Below are 19,064 nucleotides of genomic sequence, written 5' to 3'. Positions count from 1 at the left end.
TGCTTATTGGATAGTCGACACACTAGTCGACTAGTTGCTCCCCCTGCCGCTGCCTCTATCAGAAAGATGCAGCAGGGTAGGGAGGGAGAGGAAGAAGTGCTTCAAAGTGGCAGCACCACATGGAGCCCTGGACCAGACCCTGGGCTCCACATGGCACTGCTGCTTTGAAATGCCCTGTGGAGCCGAGGGCCAGCTGGTGAGTCCCCCGTTGGCCTCACGCTTCATGTGGTGCTGCTGCTTTGAAACACTGCAGGGAACACTGGGCCAGTGGGAGACAGTTGGGGGAGGAGTGCATGTCCCCCAACTGGGGGACAGACATAAAAACTCTTTGAAATATATAGTAAATACCTGTCCTTTTCTCCACCCCTAACGCCTGCTGGCCCAATGGGGTTATAGCTGGACACTACTTATCACAGGTGGCCCCTGGGTGGCGGGGCAGGGAGGCTAAGGCAGTCTCACCTCTGCCCTGGCTCTGTACCACTCTCCAAAGTAGCCAGCAAACTCCATCCTTCTCAAGCCCTGTTGTCCCCCCCACACTCCATTCTGTGGAAATAGAACACAGGGTAGGAGAGGGGGCATCCTGACATCAGCGTCCCGCCTTTATCTCCCCTGCTCTGCACAGCAAGCAGGAGGGACAACTCCAAGGCAAAGGGCAAGAGTTGCACAGGAACGGGGGAAGGGGCAGCTGAAGTGCTGTGCTTGATAGCCTCTTGGCCAAACCAGTCAGGGTCACCTGTCAAAGGCTCCAAGATCTACTACGTGACCACTGGACTACATATAAATTGCAGAGCTACAGCAGAGGTAGGTGTCATGTTACTGGATTTTAAGGAAGCAGCCAGATCACTGCAGCACCCATGGGGCAGGGGTTGTTGGCTCCAAAAGTGGTACAAAGGGGGCCATGTGAAGTGTCAAATAGAAGCATACTTTCTTCTGATTCCATATATGTTATTCATGTACTTGTATAATGTCTGTGTGTGGGTAAGGTGCAGAGTATAAATTGACCTGGGATCTGTGGCTGGTTTCTTGGAACCGGACAGAACTTGTTAAGGGAAGGAGAGATTGGTTTCTAAATCCCTCACTTATGTATGAGGCCTGGGGCCATCTGGGGCACGGATATTGCTGGGGTGTCGTAGGGGTTTTGCTTGTGAGGCTGCTGGCTGGCCAGGCAGGCAGCTGAAGTGCTCTGTGGGATTGGTTTGTGGCCTATTTGGAAAGGTCTCCAGTCTGGGGGGCTATAGAGAGCCCCGAATTTGAGCAATTTGCCCTGAGCAAATGCCCTCAGCTGTGCCCAGACCCAGCCCGGTCTGTCACAGTAGGTTCGGAACCCGGCTTGTGCCAGGTCCTGGACTGCTGTGTCTCTGCTTTTTTAAAATCTGGCTCTTACCACCTGGCTCTTACCACATTTAAAAAGGAGAAGCGCAGTGGTCTGGGACCTGGCGTAAACCATATCTGCTGAGTCCTGGCTCGCACCGGGTCCCCCACTGCGCCTCTGCCTTTTAAATGTAGTAAGAACCTAGGGCAGCAGTCTGGGAGCCAGGGGGCTCTTACTACATTTAAAAAGCAGAGCCGCAGTGAATTCCATACCACTGTGCTTCTGCCTCCCCTGCCCCGCTTCTCCCCACACCACCTTCTAAGCTGGCTCCTCCCCAGGACCAGCTCCTGCTCCCCCTCACCTCTTTGCTGCCTCTGAAACAGTGACTCGACTAGTTGCTTACATTCCTATTCTGGCCTCTTGCTACCCTCCGTGTCATTCTACAATATAATTGTCCTCTGATCAGACCCCCCCCCCCTTTCCATTTTATGAGAAACAATCAAATTCCAGGCACTTTGGCTGTGCCAATGAGTTGGCACAACCAAAACCTTACCTTGTTTTTGAGTTGTGATAAAAGAAAGCTGCCTACCAAAACTGGTGATCCTAGCTCTTACCATTTAAGAGCTCTTGAACGAACAAACCCATAGACATAGAGTCAAAATTTCCAAAATATATAGTAGATTATCTTTTCTAAATTTCCAGCAGATCCAGTTTTTTAAATCTTTCTTTGTGGGGATATTATATACCCATAATCATTTTCATTGTGCTTTTCTTCATCTTTTCTATATCTTTTCTGAGATGAGGTGACCAGAATTGCATGCAGTATTCAAGGTGTGGGCATACATTGGAGATATATGTTGACATTATACTACTTTATTTTTTATTATCTATTCCTTTTTAATGGTTCCTACGTTCTGTTTACTTTTTTGACTGACACTGCACACACTGGATTTTTTTCAGAGAAATATCCCCATGACTCCAAAAATATCTTTCTTGAATGGTAACAGCTAATTTAGATGCTATTGAATGGATAGTTGGGATTGTTTTCCAATGTGCATTACTTTGCATTTATCAATATTGCATTTTATTTGCCATTTTCTTTCTCCATCACCCAGTTTGTGAGATCCTTTTATAACTCGTCACAGTTAGCCTCGTCACAGTTAGCCTATCTGGAATAATTTTGTAGCACGCACAAATTTTCTACCTCACCATTTCCCCTTTTCCAAATCATTACTGAATATTTTGAATGGCACTGGTCCCAGTACAGATCCATAGGAATGCCACTTTTTACTTTTATTGTGAAAACTGACCATTTATTCCTACTCTTGGTTTTCTTTGTACTAGACAAAGGATTTTACCTAATATAGAAGTGTAAAGTCTGAGATTATATTTATATTTATGTTTATATTCTGTGTAACCTGGATAGTTATGCTTGCCCTCTATGTCAGTGTTTCTTAAACTATGTTCCGCAGAACACTGGTGTTCCGTGAGCAACTCACAGGTATGCTGTGACCTCTTGTTTTTGTTACTTCTTTTTGTCTTTTTTTGTCTGACAAAAATTTTTTTGTTTTGAAGAAAATTTTCATAGATGTTACACAAAAATATTGTTTTGTGTTCCATGATCTCAAAGAATTTAAGAAACAGTGCTCTATGTCATCTCTGAATTAGGTTTTTTTTTTCTCTTAACCTTTTAATTTTCTTCCAAAGCAGGTCTCTTGTGTTCAAATTGTGTGTATGGTGGGTGCTGAATTAAATTATATCTAGGGTTCTGGTTTAATGCTTCCAAGTATGACAAACCAGAGGGGAATGATCCAAGTGTCTGGTGGTAAAGAACTCATCTGAATTTTCCAAGACATTGCCTATTATGAATAAAGTGGATCAACAAAATATTATCTCCACTTGCAGAAGAGGCCATTACTAAAATATTACTGTAGTAAAATGTGTATCCTTTCCTTTCTTCCAAGGCTCCCATTGCTCCCAATCCCCCTTCTCCACTTCATTGCCCACGCACACCTGTCCCATTCTGGTTACACTATTGCACCAGCTCCCTGTTCAGCCAAGGGAGGATGGAGAGAGCAGGGCAAGTCACCAGTTGGCTCAGAGTTCCTGGCCGCCTTTACTGCAGCAGCAGCCCCTTAACGGCTGGAGCACCGAAAGCAGGCGCTTGCCAGCTGGCCCTGAGAGCAGGCTACAGGTTCCCGCTCTTTCCGCCAGAGGCCCCACCCCTTCCGGGGCGTGGAGCTACCCCCTCCCCACTTGCTCCACCGGCCGGATGAGATCCCCACGGCTGCCGGTCTCCAAAGCGCTCAGCACCTGCCCACGCGCACTGCAGTGCCGGCCTCCCCGCCAGGGGGTAATGCAGACCGGCTCCATCCTCCGGCGTCCCTCGCGTGACGCGCAGGTACGAGCTCGTCACGTGTCACATGACGCTCAGTGCTGCGCTGGCCTAGAGTTCTCTTGTCACGTGCTTCTCCGCGGCACCTTTGGCTGAAGCGCTGCTCGCCGGCCGTTGGCAGGGTCGGCCGCTGTTGCCGGACGCATCCAGGGGTACGTGACAGTTGTTTTCTACTGACGGAGAACGCTTGGCGCGAGCTCTTCTAAACGGGTTATGAGGGTCACCTTGCGCGGTGCTTGCTGGGTGTTGTAGTTTTCTTTGCGGGGTGGCCTCTGAGGCTGCTGCGGCGGCGCAGTGGGGTTTCTGTCTGTGACGTATCGGAAGAGGTATGACGGCGCGGGGGGAGGAACCCAGTGCGCGCTCCTGTGTCGTTACGATCAGTATGTTTGAAAATGTTACATTTAGAATCAGTACTAGAAATCAGGAGTGTACAATTCCCTGCCTAACAAAGCTAGCTGTGAAAGCGGAATGAGCCCTGCTCAAGTTAATGTAGTCCTGAGACTCTAATAATTAATATAAACTCTTAATTAGAAATAAAAACATGGGCTGAGCTGTAACTGGGGTGGTTGAACTGCCTGAAAGAGCTGTAAAGTTATTTGATTTATGCATAATCAGCTCGTAAAAAGTCTGGAAAGTGCCATGGGGGTATTTCTACTAGTTGCAGGGGCTGCAGGAATATTTGATGGAGAATGATTTGCTTGCCATGCATGAATGGCCATAGGAATGTCATAAGAACGTATACACATCATATATATAGTAGCCCAGTGTCTGTGAGTCTGTAACGCTGAAATGCTGACTGTTCCCTCTGGGTGGCCCGTGCTGCATGGGGAGTGCGGGGCCCAAACGGCCGCTTGCTTCCCCGTGGCGGCCTGGCTGAGTGGTGCAGATGTCAGCTGAGCGCCATGGCGGGAAAGGGAGTGAGGTGGTGACGTGCGGCATGACAGCGGCTCCAGGCCCTGCCCCCTGGCTGTGAATGTCACCGTCTTCCCCCCTTCGCCTCCCGCCGTGGCGCTCGGCTGACTTCTGTGCCACTCAGCCAGGCCGCCGCATGGGAGCAAGTGGTGCAAGAGGCTGTTTGGGCTCCACGCTCCCCATACAGCACGGGGAGTGTGGAGCCCAAAAGGCCATTTGGGCTCCACGGTCCCCCGAGTGAGAGGCAGGAGGGGGAGGAGAAGAGAGAGAGAGGGAGGCAGTAGGAGGAGAAGAAAGAGGGAGAGAGAGACGCAGTGAGAGATCAGAGGCTCAGGAAAGACAACCAACGTGGAGGAGAGACCTGAAAATCCCGTTTTATGACGGGCTAATTGGCTAGTTTTAAAAGAATATGACTCCAAGATACATCTGGAGAAGGCAGATATGAGAATTATTTATAAGGAGTAAAGAAGAAAACAACTTTCAGAAATCTCTCATGTTCTGTTATCAGCCCAGCCTCAGCCTTCCTCTTATCGGTTCTGCCAACATTCATTTCAGCCTTTTTTGTGCTGCTAAGACCAATTCCTCTGTGTTTCAGAAAACCTTTTTCAATAAAGAAGAACTTAAAGAATTGATACATATGAGAACAAAACGGGTGTGGGATGTGATGGAGCTATAGAACTGGTGCTGCACTTGTTAATTTGAAACTTCGTCCCTTCATCCATTCTTCATCTCTGTCATGTGCTAGCATGGATCTAAGGTATTGATGTGACTTACGTTAAGGAGCTAAATTGCTTTGACCCTCTTTAGAGTTTGATTCTGTCCCATTTTTGGTTACTCCTTCTCCCCCCCCTCAATTCGTCTCAGTACATATGAAGACATTTTTTTAATTTTGTTTTTCTTTTGTAGGTAAACCTTAACACTTGTATTATTTTAAATCAGTGTATGTCCCCAACTCTGACATTGTCTAAAAAGTAGTTTTAGCTCATTTGCTTTTCTTTATAGGGAGGGCTGGTTTTTGTTTGCTTTTGGAGATACTCCTATATCAGTAGTTCTTAAACTTTTGGCCTGTGGCCCAACCCACTCAGTGCAAACCTTTCTGAGGATCACCAGCCAACCAACCATGTTGACAAAATAGGTGCAGGAGGGAGTGGTGGTGTGGGTTTTGGGTGGGAAGTAGGGTGCAGGCAGGCCCGCTGATGTGGGGGAGGAGCAAAGAGGGCAATTGCCCTGGGGCCGGGCCACTCAAAAGGCACTGGAACTTCTTTGAACTGCTGCAGAAGCACAGGATGTGCCACTCCACACAGCTTTGAGGGCTGGGGGAGGAAGAAACACCACAGTCTGGGTGGCGCTAAGGTCTGACTGCCCTCAGCTCCACCTCTTTGGGGGGTGTGGATCTGGTTCCTTTCACCTTGCCCCAGGGCCCAACGTGGCTGTTGGCCCCACTGGGTGCAGGGCTAACAGTGGAAAATTGGGTGCAGAAGTGGGTAGGGGATCTGGTCGGACGTCCCATCATCTCTCGTATTGGCACGCTCACTACTGGTCTATCCAGCTATGTAGACTCTCTCCTCAAACCCTACGCAACCAACACCCCCAGCTATCTCCGAGACACTACTGACTTCCTAAGGAAACTACAAAACATCGATAACCTCCCCAATAACATCATCCTTGCCACCATGGATGTAGAAGCTCTGTACACCAATATCCCACATGAATACGGATTACAAGCAATTAGAAACACTATCCCAGAGGACACCACTGCCAACCTGATAGCAGACCTATGTAACTTTGTTCTCACCCACAATTATTTCCAGTTTGAGAACAACTTATACCTCCAGATCAGCGGCACAGCCATGGGTACACGCATGGCCCCGCAGCATGCTAATATCTTTATGGCTGACCTAGAACAACGTTTCCTCAACTCCCGTCCCCTTTTGCCCCTTCTCTACCTACGGTACATCGATGACATCTTTATGATCTGGACGCATGGCCAAGAGACACTGGAGACATTCCACAGAGATTTCAACAATCTACACCCCACCATCAACCTCAGCTTGGACCATTATACATGAGAGATCCATTTCCTGGACACCACAGTACAAATCAACAATGGAATATTAGACACCACCCTCTACAAAAAACCCACTGACTCATACAGTTACCTACATGCTTCCAGCTCCCATCCAGCACACACCATACGATCCATCATCTATAGCCAAGCCCTTCGATACAACCGCATCTGCTCTAATCCCACTGACAGAGACCAGAAACTTCAGGATCTCTACCAAGCATTTATAAACCTCAACTACTCACCCAGAGAAATAAAAAAGCAAATTGAAAGAGCCAGACGAATACCTAGAAACCATCTACTTCAACACAGACCCAAGAAAACCAACAATAGAACACCACTTGTCATCACCTACAGCCCCCAACTTAAACCTGTCCAACACATTATAAATAAACTACAGCCTATACTGGAACAGGATACTAAACTCCAAGAGGCTCTGGGAGACAGACCCATAGTCTCCTATAGACAACCACCTAACCTCAAGATGATTCTTACCAACAACCACAGGACATACCACACTAATACCAACCCTGGTACCTTCCCTTGCAATAAACCCCGTTGCCAGCTTTGTCCACATATTCACTCTGCTGATACCATTATTGGACCTAACCAAGTGAGTTATAAGATCAAGAATACATATTCCTGCGCCTCCAGAAATATAATCTATGCTATCATGTGCTGGAAGTGTCAGTCTGCTTTGTACATTGGACAAACGTCTCAGACACTTCGCCAAAGGATCAATGCCCACAAAACAGATATTAGACAGGATCACAAAGAAAAAACAGTTTCTTACCATTTCAATCAGAAAGGACACTGTCTCAATGACTTAATTACCTGCATCCTGCTTCAGAAGCCTTTTAAATCTGCACTTGAAAGGGAATCCTCTGAACTGTCATTCATGCTAAAATTCGACACTCTACGCATGGGTCTCAAAAAAGACTCTGGCTATCTTACCCATTACAAAGATAGCCTCCCCAATTATCACCTCTTATTAGCTCACAGACATTTGCCTCCCCTCCCCCCGCATCCCCCTTCTGTTCTGAAATTTGATTTGTCCTTTTCATATGTGTTCATTTTTTTAATTGTATCCTTTGGTATATATGGTTGTGACTATTTTCTTCCACTGTTTGATCTGAGGAAGTGGGTCTGGCCCACGAAAGCTCATCATCTAATAAACCATCTTGTTAGTCTTTAAAGTGCTACGTAGTCCTGTATTTGTTTCAATCATGACAAGGGCACTCTGCTAATTAGCTGGGCAGTATTTAAATCTGTGCTGAGAGGACACTCAAGCACCAACTTACAGGGAACACTACCTGCAAACCGGATCTGGTCCGTGAGGCTCGGGCCCACCTTCCATCCCCCACAAATAATGGGAAGCTGGCACTGGTGCTCCAACTCACCTGGTGGGCCAAGGGGCTGAAGTGCCACCGTGGGCTCTTCACTGTGGGGAAGAGTAAGCTGAGCTTTGAGCCACAGCTCTCCTGCAAGGCAAGCGGAAGCGGGGAGCTGCTGCAGCCTCCACCAGTTAAGATTCACCCATCTAGTTATCAGTTAAATGGTTAACCATTCAAATTCTTAATAAGTACCATGGAATTTGTTCTTTTATCTAATACACTTGTAATGAAGCAAGACGTTTTATTAATATAGTACAAATTATTTTTATCAAAACTTTTGCTTATGATATTTTAGGTACATAATATCTTTATGAATGACTTGATATCCAAAGTGTCCTTGTGGAGAAAACCTAAACTTTAATTTTTTTATAAAATGGCTTTTCTTTTAATTAAAGGACATGGATTTGCACAGCTCAGTCGAAACACCTCATAAAATGGAGCCTCATGCTCCTGTATGTGTTGGTAAAGAAGAGGAAATAAAACAGTCACAAAGAATAATAGCCAGTGTCCATGACAGAGAAGTTGTCATTTTCTACCATGAAGGGAAATTTTATGCTATGGACTGTGGTTGCTACCGTAAGATTGTTTGTACTCATCATGTTAACAATTTTAAATTAATCCAGTGTGAGTTGTGATGTGACTGTAATTCCATATTCCACCATTTTTTAGATGCAGGAGGTCCTTTACATCTTGGAGAGATAGAGGTATGTAAATATTCTAAAAATGACACATTACATTATTTAAAATATTTTAATCCTAAGTAGCATTACCCATCCCTTTGTGATGGTAGATGTACATGTGGCCTCCTCCCTCCACGCTGTTCCAAGGGGTGGGGGTGGGGAGGCTTGGGCAGACTCAGGCTGTGCAGCTGCCTCCCTTCCCAGGGCTGGGGTGGCTGGAGCCAGCTTGGGCTGCAGGGCCTCCTCCCTCCCTGTTACTCCCAGGGGTGGGGAGGCTCGGGCTCTTCCCTCTCTGCTGTCCCAGGAATACTGGGGTACGCATGTGCTGCTGCTCCTCATCCCCTCCCTGTGGTGGGGATAGAGCCTCAGCAAAAGGGGTGGGGCTGACGGCCTGCCCCTCCCTAGAAACTTCTCAAGTCTTCTAAAATATTCTCTGTAACAGATGGAGTGACGGATGCCTCTCCTTTTATATTAGTACAGATTTTTATATTGCTCTTCCACATTGGGCTACATAGTGTTCTTAGTAACACTGCAATAATTCTGAAATCAGTGAGGTTACTTTGGGTTTATACTGGTGTAAAGGAAAGTAAAATTTGGCCCTTTCTACAATGGAACACTCTCTTTAACTGCCCTTAATTTGTCCATTTTCACAATGCTTCCAACCACTTGCTGGCTTGAGAGTCAGGAGGCCAAGTCCAGGTACTTTTTCAGATAAATAGACTAGTAGATGTCTAATAAATGATTCATAGACATACTTACATTACAAAACATTGATAGCATGCTTTGTACATCATAAAGAGACATAGTGTTTATTAGAATGTAAGGAGAGTAGAGTCCCTATCATCTGACCTAAACGAGACAGATAGGTGGTCGGATTACCAAAAATGTCAGATGATAGGGACTCTACTGTAGCCTGGGCCGCTTGGTCCCATCCCTGCCTGGCCCTGACCCCTTCCCTCCCTGCAGCTCCCGGGCGCCTGCCTTGCTCGCTGCCCCGTTGCTCTCATGGAGCCACTGATGCCACTCCTGCTGGCGCCGCTTTGTCCCAGGAAGCTGCAGGCATCAGCGGCTCCAGGAGAGCGACCGGGCAGCGAGCGGGGCCATTCTCCCAGCCCACGCCCTGGAGCCGCTGATGCTGCTCCTGCTCCTGCTGGCACCGCTTTGTCCCCGGGAGCTGCAGGGTCGGATAAAGCAGAATGTCAGATTACCGAAGGTCGACTAATACTGACTCTACTGTAAAACATCTCCAGTCATATGGATAAAAATATAAATTAAACTATTATGATTAGAGCCTAAGATGATGATTATCTTGAGTCCGAAAGAATCCCATCATCCATATACACACATCCCATTATGATAAGAGTATTGACAGTTGGGGGAATTGGGGGCTTTCTTTGAATCTTTTGACATTGGCCATTGTTGGAAATAGGTTACACTGGATGGACCAGACCAGTCATCTAATTTGGTATTCCAGTTGCTATTTTAAAAAAAACAGAACATGATGTTCCTGCCATGGCAGTACAAGGCATTACAAGTAGCCTAAAAAGCTGTTAACCGAGAGATAATTTATAGAGAAGAGTCAGATTTCAGTGGGTTGTCTTAATTTTTTTCCCCAGGATATCAATGGACAGCCTTGCATTATTTGCCCTTGGCACAAGTATAAAATTACTTTGGCAACAGGAGAAGGATTATATCAAGCAATAAACCCTACAGCTCCATCCCCAACACCAAAATGGCGATCAAAGGGGATAAAGCAAAGGACTCACAAGGTTACTGTAGACAATGGAAAGGTTTATGTTACTCCTTCTGACTTATCTATCAGGTGTGACTCTGATTACTATGCTGACAAGTACAAAAAAACTGGAAGTTCTGATATGAAAAAATAATGCACATTCTGAACTTCAAAATCAGTGGCCATAATGCAAAATATGTGTTTGTCTGTGTGTGTACATGCATCATTAGTATCACAGGATGATGGAAAAACTACACAGCTGTAAAGTTTTTTCTAAGTGTTAATATATTAAATTTTCTGTATTAACTTATTGCTATTAAGGCATTAAACAATGTAGAAAAGAGTAAGATCATAAACAAATTCAAGACTGCCTCTAGAATTAACATTGTGTCAGTGAAGTTTTATATTTTCCTTTAAGAAAAGACAAGTGTAATGTATGTATAATTTTTTGTAATATTTCAAGTGTTAAAACTTCATTGCTCGGGTTAGTCTTAATTTTTATGAGGAGGACTATTATAGTACTTAATCACAGTTTATAAAATCATCTTGGAAATGTAATGGTAAATATCCATTGAAGGATAGAATTGTTTATATATTAAATAGTTTAAACCTATAATATGAAATTGGGAGGTTTTCAAGCACTTGTTGATCTTGGACTAATGGTGGGGTTTGATCTTTAGCTTTCCATCTTTTAAGATGCATATCTGTCTAGTGATTTCTCTGGTAAAGTGATAGACAGCGACCCCTGGTCGCTGTCTATCACCTTTGGGAGATCAAACCGAGAGAAGATGTCATTTAAGACTATTCTCGCTGTTGTTTTTGCGATGCATTTTTTCACGGGAATCGCCTCAGTCCATTTAGTAAAAGGGTCCACAGCCACAAGGCAATACACATTTCCTTTGGAGGACTTATGTAATGGTCCTATGAAATCAATCTGGATTCTATCCCATGGCTGGTGTTGAATAGGTTTGCTATGGGGGTCATGTTTCTGGTTATTCTGTGCACATCTTAGACAATTCTGAACAAAGTGCTCCACGTCAGAGTTGATTTGTGGCTACCATGCTACTGCAGAGCTCGAAGCACCCAATCAGAATCCGTACAGATTGTGATGTTATCATTTGATGGGCTGTTTTCTAGGGCCAATATCACTGCAACAATTTCGGTGGCCTGTACAGAGGTAACGTTGATTGGTTTTAATGCTTCTGTTTTTGAGGCAACATGTAAGGCTGCCGCTCCCGCTGCCAATTGGCCATTGTGTCTATGGCAACTTCCATCCACCGCCCATATACCATTTGGCATATATTCTTTGATTAACTCGTATGTGGTTATCAGTTCAAACAGTGATGTTTCTTCAGGTGATTTATTTTCAGGAATAGGACACTCATGATTATTGATAATATTAGAGGTAACAGGACTACAAAATAGGGCTGGTGCAATATTATATGATTTAGAGGGCTCCACCTTAATTTGATGGTTCATCAAGGCTAATGTCCACTAGGCTATTCTGGGATGGCTCACTTGTCCGTTATTGATTCTGCCAGTTATTATATACCTTACTGGTGTATGGCAAGTTTTCAGTACTATAGGAGCCATTCCTACTAAATATTCCCAGTGTTGTAATGCCCAAACAAGTGCTAGTACCTCCTTTTCATAGCTGCTATATTGTTGTTCTACCTCGGACAAGGTCCTGGATCTGTATGCGACAGGTTTAACTGTAGTCCCTCTCATCTGTATCAGCACCACTCCAATAGCTTCCTTCCCAGTTGACAATTGTAAATTAAATTCTTTATTGGGATCCAGGTATGCCAGAGCTGGTGCCTGCATCAAGGCAGTCTTCAACTGTACAAAAGCTTCTTGTTCCACATTACTCCACTTCCATGGCTGAGATTTCTTCAATAGCTTATAAAGAGGTTTAGCCTTTAAGCTGAAATTTTCTATAAAATCTCTACTATAGCCTAGTAATCTAAGAAATATTCTCAAACCATGGACATCACTAGGAGCAGGTAAGTTGGATATTGTTTTTACTCTTTCCTGGTCTGGCTTCCAGCCTTCTTGCCCCAATTCCACTTCTAAATAAGAGACCTTTTGCTGGACTAGCTGGGCCTTCAATGGATTGATTAAAAATCCCGCCTTCTTTAACGTACCCAGAACTTCATTGAGAGATTTCAAGTGGGTCTCTCTGTCCTCGGTAGCTATTAAAATGTCATCCACATAGCTCACCACATGTTTCGCATATTTCAAATTCCTCCACAGGTTAGAGATGATCCAATGACAAATTGTGGGTGCGTTGTGGAACCCCGGTGGCACATGGATAAAAGTGAACTGTTGATTTAGAAAGGTGAAGGCAAATTTATACCATGATTCTTGCTGCAGGGGAATGGAGAAGAACGCATTAGAAATGTTAAGGACGGTGAACCATCAAGCCCCACTAGAAATTTGGGCGATAATCTCCAGGTATTTTGCTACAACCAGAGCCACTCTAGGGATTACCTTGTTCAGTTCCCAAAAATCCACCGTCAGTCTCCATGATTTCCTGTCAGCCTTCTTCACCGGCCATATGGGAGAGTTACACAGGCTATTGCACCTCACAGTGACTCCTTGTGAGAGTAATGATTGAATTGTATTTTCTATCCCCTTCTGAGTTTCCATTGGAAATTGGTACTGTTTTATTGGTTTCATGTCCAGACCGTGCACCAAAATGGACTGATTTACCTTTCCACAACTTAATTTATGTTGTGCGAAAGCGGTAATATGTTGATTTACTATGGCTTGCACATCGGGTTCCCATGTAGGCATCTCAATTTCCTGGCATGTCTTGATCACTCTCAAACTGTGGGATGGGAATATTATGGTCCCAGCTTCTTCAGCATTGGTTGTTTGGTAGATACACTTATTGGGTAAATCAATTATTAGCCCACATTTTCTGATTATAGCAATACCTATAATACTGATGTTATCTAATTCTTGCAATCCTAGGGTATTACTTGTCCATAGAGAGCCTATTCTGTACTGCACATCCTTGATAAATGGCACTATTGAAGATTTTCCATTGTAAGGTCTTGACATGATCAATAGTTGTGGTTTTAATAGATGGCGATTGTTTAGGACAAATTAGGCTATTAGATGTCCCAGTGTCCACTAATGCTTGTTGCTTGATTGTTCTGAACTTCCCATGGTATTCAATGTCTATGACAGGTCTTCCTTATAAATCAAAGGACAATGTTGTTATTGTATCCATTTTCAGGGGCTAGGAAGCTCGACCCCTTCACTTCATATCCTAGTTCTCATCGTCGGAATCAAAATGGCGGCACTTACAAGACCTGGAAGAGGGATTGCAAAATGGCGGTTCCGTACATACTGGTTGTTTAACACAAAATGGCGTTTTGTTAACCTTCACGGTTTTTCCTTCCCAATGCATTAACTCCTTAAACACAGTGTCCATGTCCATTGCCTTAATCTTTTCCCATGGCAAGCCAAGACTCTACGAGTTACAAAGATATCTTCCCTCTTGCCAACTAACGTTCTAGATGGGAAACCAGCCCTGTTAATTTTGTTATCCTTAAATTTCAGCTCATATTTAGGTGGCATGACTCCTTGCTGGAATTCATCATTCAATGCAGAGATCTTCTTAAGGTGCTGCTTAAATCCCACAGTAGCGAGCTGCTGCAGCTCATGAATTTCTCTTAGCTTCTCTTCCATAACAAGGAAGGGAGCAGTAAGGTAATCAAAGGTACCTAGTGCCAGTTTGATAGCTGGCAGCAAGCCTTGGTAGCAAATATTCCTCAACTGGGGAGTGTCACAGTCCAACCTGTCATCCCTCTGAATACCGAGCCCTGCCAATAGATATAACAATTTCTTTCTTATAATATATTGATCCGGTTTCTCTCCTTCCCCTTGCTGGTTCATATATAACTTGCCTAAAATGTCCTCATGTGGAAAGTATAAATGATACAGACTTATATAAAGTTGCTCTACATTAGGATTATATGCTCTATGTTAGGATTATTAATTACTTGGTAAGGTAGAGAGAGAAATTCTTCTACTGGCATGCACTCTTTAAGCAAAATCACCACATCTTCTGGCCCTAAATTTGGGGTGACACAAAGCCAGGCCAGCCAATTTAACACCCTCTCTTTATTGCAAGGCCCCATATTTTTATGGAGAGCTCTTGCCTGCTCGGGAGTGAGAACCTTCTGTTCTTGTTTCACCACAGGTTGATTTTGCCCTGGGTACTGTTACTTTTGTGGTAGTGATTGGTGCCATTTATTCAGATTTCTCCACCCCTCCTTGATAGGAAGGTAGAGCACTGATGGACCACAATTTTAGCTTTTTACTTCATCTCCCAGCCAATTTACATGGTTAAATTGTGGCTGGATGGCTGCCACCACTCCCTTAGGCATTCCGAGCTGCTGCAGCAGCTTACTAATGTTCTGTTGGCATGAGTGTGATCTCCCACAGTTCTGATGTTATTGGCCTCTTTTAAGAGCTGTCTAACTGTTACCTGTGAGTCATTAAGCTACGCATTTTGTTCCAATATGACCTCCTCTGCCTGATCATTTTTGAGACATAATTCGGATATTTTGATCTCCAATTGTGATATTTTTACATTTAAACCTTGTATTAAGGTATCCTTCTGTTACCCTGGGACGCAGTAATGATTAATTAAGAGATCTAATTAGGCACACCCTGACATTCAGATGTTAATTGTCCCAGAAGATGGGATCGCCCGAGGCCGTATCTATCATCGGGTATGGGTTTTAAGACAAATGAGTCGGAGACAAGATATGGGGCCAAACCATATATTGTAAAGAATCTGAAACGGTCAACACGTGAAATATCAGTTTGCCCACCCTATCCCAGAAGAAAAGATGATAGAATATCCCCAATACACAAGGTATACATTACATCCACGTGATTGAGAACAGGTTTCAGAGGTCGTGACCTCTATGCTCTGGCTAATAGGAAGCCTCGGCAGAGGAACAGTGAGGCAATCCCACGATGATACTCCGGATCCTATCCTCTGGCCTGGCAGGTGCAGATATCTGGACTCCTTAGCGAAGGGCCTTCCACTCTTCACATGTTAATCCAATAGGGTGTCAAGTAAACCCTCAGTAGCCAACCCTGTGCTAGGCTATTGTTTACACGGGACTTCTCCACAGGAAACTAATCCCACTGGCAGGACAACCATTACCTACATCCACATGGTCACACTATTCAATCACTCTTCCATACATTTAATGACATTTAATGACAAACAGTAAAACATACCAATAGCATACCTACAAAATGACACAAGCTGAACCCAAAAGACTGAACCCGCCCTGAATCACAGCTAGGCTATTTATAGACAAAAAGGCAGGAAGATGTTAGTAGAGCTGAGTGCAACACCATTTGGGCAGTATGCAAAGCTTTTTGGATCGTGTGCAGCTCTTTTGGGATGGGTGCAAAGCATTTGGTAATGAGTGCAACCCTGTAAGGGGTGGGAATCTTTAGACAGAGAAACCCCTCGCCACCCTCCTTTGGTTAGGCTGACAGGATTGTATACCAACAAGGCTGACCCACAGACTCCATTTTAAAATCCAAATAAACTCCAGCCCAATTATACATTTCCATAAATTACAGTGATAACACTTCGACTCTATATCATCAATCATTTGTTTAAGCTGGCTTTCTAATGTTGTTAACGTGGTGAGTGGTTTTATCATGTAAAGTTCTTAATACTTTAATTTGAGCTGCCAGCTCCCGGCTCACCATTGTGAAACCATAAAGCAGGGTCCATTTTTGATATTGCTTTTTGGTGTGGGGTTGTTATATTTTTCCCACAGTTCCCCAAACTTAACCAAAGAATCTTCCCCTTTGAAAGATTCTTCCACCCAAGGGTTAGATTCTTTACCAAAAAGATTAACAGCAGACCCCAAGGTGTTTTTATTATATACAGGTCTCCAGCCGCGGCTGTCAAAAAGCTGGGGAGCAGACATCTTTCCTGTCCAGATTGCTTACCCAATCCGTACTAGATTTAACTGAGAAAACAGGTTATTGGCTAGGTCTGAACTTCAAGACCTGCCTGTGGTTCTCACTATACAATTACAAAACCAATTAAGGGAGAGAAAAGGGTTAAGGTACAGTGTCTTAAAAAAAAAAAAAACCCCCTGCAGAAGGGGTTTAAATCACCACGGCAATGGCCGGATTACCCTAAAAATAGGTGCACGCCTGCTTGCCACACGGACCTGAACCACCAGGAAGGGCTGAACCTGCCAGTCAGCAAGGTCGGGAACCTCAGCTACCGGGTGGCCTGCATTGGGGAGGAGTGTCCTCAGTTTTGCCAAACTGTAGTCACTTCCGGATTTAGAATGGGGAGAAAAAGATAGGGCCTTGGGGGAATTCCCTCCCTGAGTCGATGGACCGTACCATTAATTATTTCTGTTTGTGCTACGGCACTACTTATAAAAGTCTGAGTAAGCCAGACAGAACCTGACAAGGACCATAAAATCCTTACCAGGACGTGCTGTGGTCGCCAAACTGTTACACTGGGAACAATGTAACGCATTAACTTAGAGTGGAATTAGACCTGTTATGACTAGATGTAACTGATCCCAGAGTCAGAAGCGAGGTTCACCTGGTAATCTGTATCTTTATGACCGGCTATTTATGGACCCAATAATCAGGCAAGCCAGAGTTTGGGGCCAAACCATGTATTTTGAATTAACAGCACAAATAGGAATAATAAACACAACTCACCCACCCTATCTCTAGAAACCAAGCAGATAGGAAAGATCCCAATACAAAGAAAGATATACTTTAGAAAATATGTGGCAATCAGTGCCCGCAACCTTCTACTTCGTGGCTAATTGGAAGCCTTGAAGGAGGACAAGCGGGGAGATCCCCTGAAGCGATAATCCTCGCTTCTTGGCAGAAGAATGCTGGAAGGACCCTCAATTGCTTGGAGAATGGCTCCTCAGGATACGGTACTGGTCACCCTCTGGCTAAACCATCCAGTCCAGAAGTTAAGTGGTAGTAGATGGTAAGTCCAGTCTCAGTCCAACGACTCTAGCCAAGTACCATCCACGTGGGGCATTCCCACACGCAAGGTGGCTGATGAGTCAAAACCAAGGCCTCACCAAATCAAAACCATTAATCTAAAGATGACAGGGAAAAGGATTGGAACCACAGGAACTTGGAAAGATCAAAGAAACCAGAGGAACCAATCCAAACTCTCTCAGGTCAGAGCTTATACAGGCTCTGTGGTGGGAAAAAGATGTTAATGGGCTGGGTGCAGAATTAGGGCCTTGTGCAACTGAGTGGAGTGAGTGTACCTTTTAGGAATGAGTGCAGTGATGTTGGGGCTGAGTGTAGCTGTTAGGACCAAGTGCACATGGTTCAGGGATGGATGCATAGCTGGGGTCATGTGCACAAAGCTGTGGTTTTGGCGGGAAGCTGCATCTGAGGGAGAAAGCATTCCTTAAACAAAATGGAGGTTCTGTGGACTCCACTTTGTATGCTCTTGTCAACATAAAACTCACGTTCAGGGTAATAATGGGTAGGTCTGTGCTTATACATAAGTAGAGCTCAGTGTTCCCTCTCAGCTGTGTGGCAACACAGTATCACAGTTGCTTAATGAGCACCACTCAGCCAGGGGCTCAGGACTCATGTATGGAGTTGCCTGGCAGGGGGAAGAGGCATTTCTTCCTCAGTGGCAGCAGCAGCTCCCTGCTGAGGATAGAGAAGTAAGTCTCTTCCAAGCTGGTAGGGACACGTCCCTTCCCTTTTGGCTGGGCTCATTAAGCAGCTGTCGGGCCGTGCTGCCATGCCAGAGGGAATGCTGGTGGAGTACATCATGCATAAACTAAGGAGTAACGGGGTGTGTTGAAATGCTACATTAAGGCGGTGCTTGTGGATACTGGGCCTCGCTTCATTAAAATCTGGCTTTTGAACTTTTAAAGAAATTTTAAAATGAAGCATAAGATCATATGACCTTTCCAGAACTTTTTAGCAATGGAATACAGAGGAGTATTCTGTTAATACTTTGGGTAGAATCCAAACAGCATTGCTGTTCATATTTCTGACAAGATTGGATATAGTCATTTTTAAATTATGACTTCACAAAGCAGACATCCTGGGAAGTGAATCAGGATAGGAGATGAGAAAATCTGCATAAAGGGAAAAAGCAAAGAGGAATTGAACCATGTCATGGACTCCATTGACAAAGAGAAATTGGTAAACTGAACCACAGTAAAGGAAACAAAGTACACATTAATCCAATTTAGTCAGTATCTGTCTGCTAGAAAAAATGTGATTAGACATTGGCCAGTTTTGTGGAATTTGGTATAAGATAAACACATTAGACTCCAGACTTCAGAATCTCATGCTTTTACTTACATAATCAGAAAAATTTACACAACAGTTGGTTAGTGCAAAATTTACATCCTATATAACATGTTCCTAAAAAACATTAATAGTGAGGCTCTCAGCCACAACTGGATTAAATGACAAATACCCTAGATTTTTTTCATGAGACAAGGAACACAAGATATTAAGCTATTTGTACTAATGATTATTTTATTAACAAATAGAGAT

General features: G+C 44.3%; 2 protein-coding genes across 9 annotated transcripts in view; both read left to right on the top strand.

Annotated features, from left to right (window-relative positions):
* Positions 1-3,576: 3,576 nt before the first annotated feature.
* RHOBTB3 (Rho related BTB domain containing 3) overlaps positions 3,577-19,064 on the top strand; it is a 134,669-nt gene continuing 119,181 nt past the window's right edge. Inside the window, exon 1 of one of the 5 annotated variants that reach the window (XM_014571319.3) lies at positions 3,577-3,713. Coding sequence is in view for 1 of the 5 variants with exons in the window: in XM_014571316.3 (XP_014426802.1) it covers positions 5,366-5,376 (11 nt within the window). In the remaining 4 variants the exon portion in view is untranslated. The other 4 variants (XM_075932113.1, XM_014571317.3, XM_075932112.1 and 1 more) reach the window with 4 other exon arrangements.
* Positions 3,585-19,038, top strand: RFESD (Rieske Fe-S domain containing). Of its 4 annotated transcripts, none has more exons than XM_075932123.1 (4): positions 3,585-3,713; positions 8,474-8,654; positions 8,748-8,782; positions 10,375-19,038. In XM_075932123.1, exons 1-4 carry the CDS (start codon positions 3,585-3,587, stop codon positions 10,642-10,644), a joined length of 615 nt encoding a protein of 204 aa, XP_075788238.1. In that variant the 3' UTR covers positions 10,645-19,038. The 4 variants fall into 4 exon arrangements, with proteins under 4 accessions (XP_075788238.1, XP_075788239.1, XP_075788240.1 ...); XM_075932124.1 differs by lacking the exon at positions 3,585-3,713 and adding an exon at positions 3,723-3,859; XM_075932125.1 differs by lacking the exon at positions 3,585-3,713 and adding an exon at positions 4,066-4,087.

This window comes from Pelodiscus sinensis, chromosome 6 (genome assembly GCF_049634645.1).
Source record: "Pelodiscus sinensis isolate JC-2024 chromosome 6, ASM4963464v1, whole genome shotgun sequence".
NCBI classification, from domain to species: domain Eukaryota; kingdom Metazoa; phylum Chordata; order Testudines; family Trionychidae; genus Pelodiscus; species Pelodiscus sinensis.
Note: the sequence above shows the minus strand (reverse complement) of the source record. Positions and strands in the feature narration are given on the sequence as shown.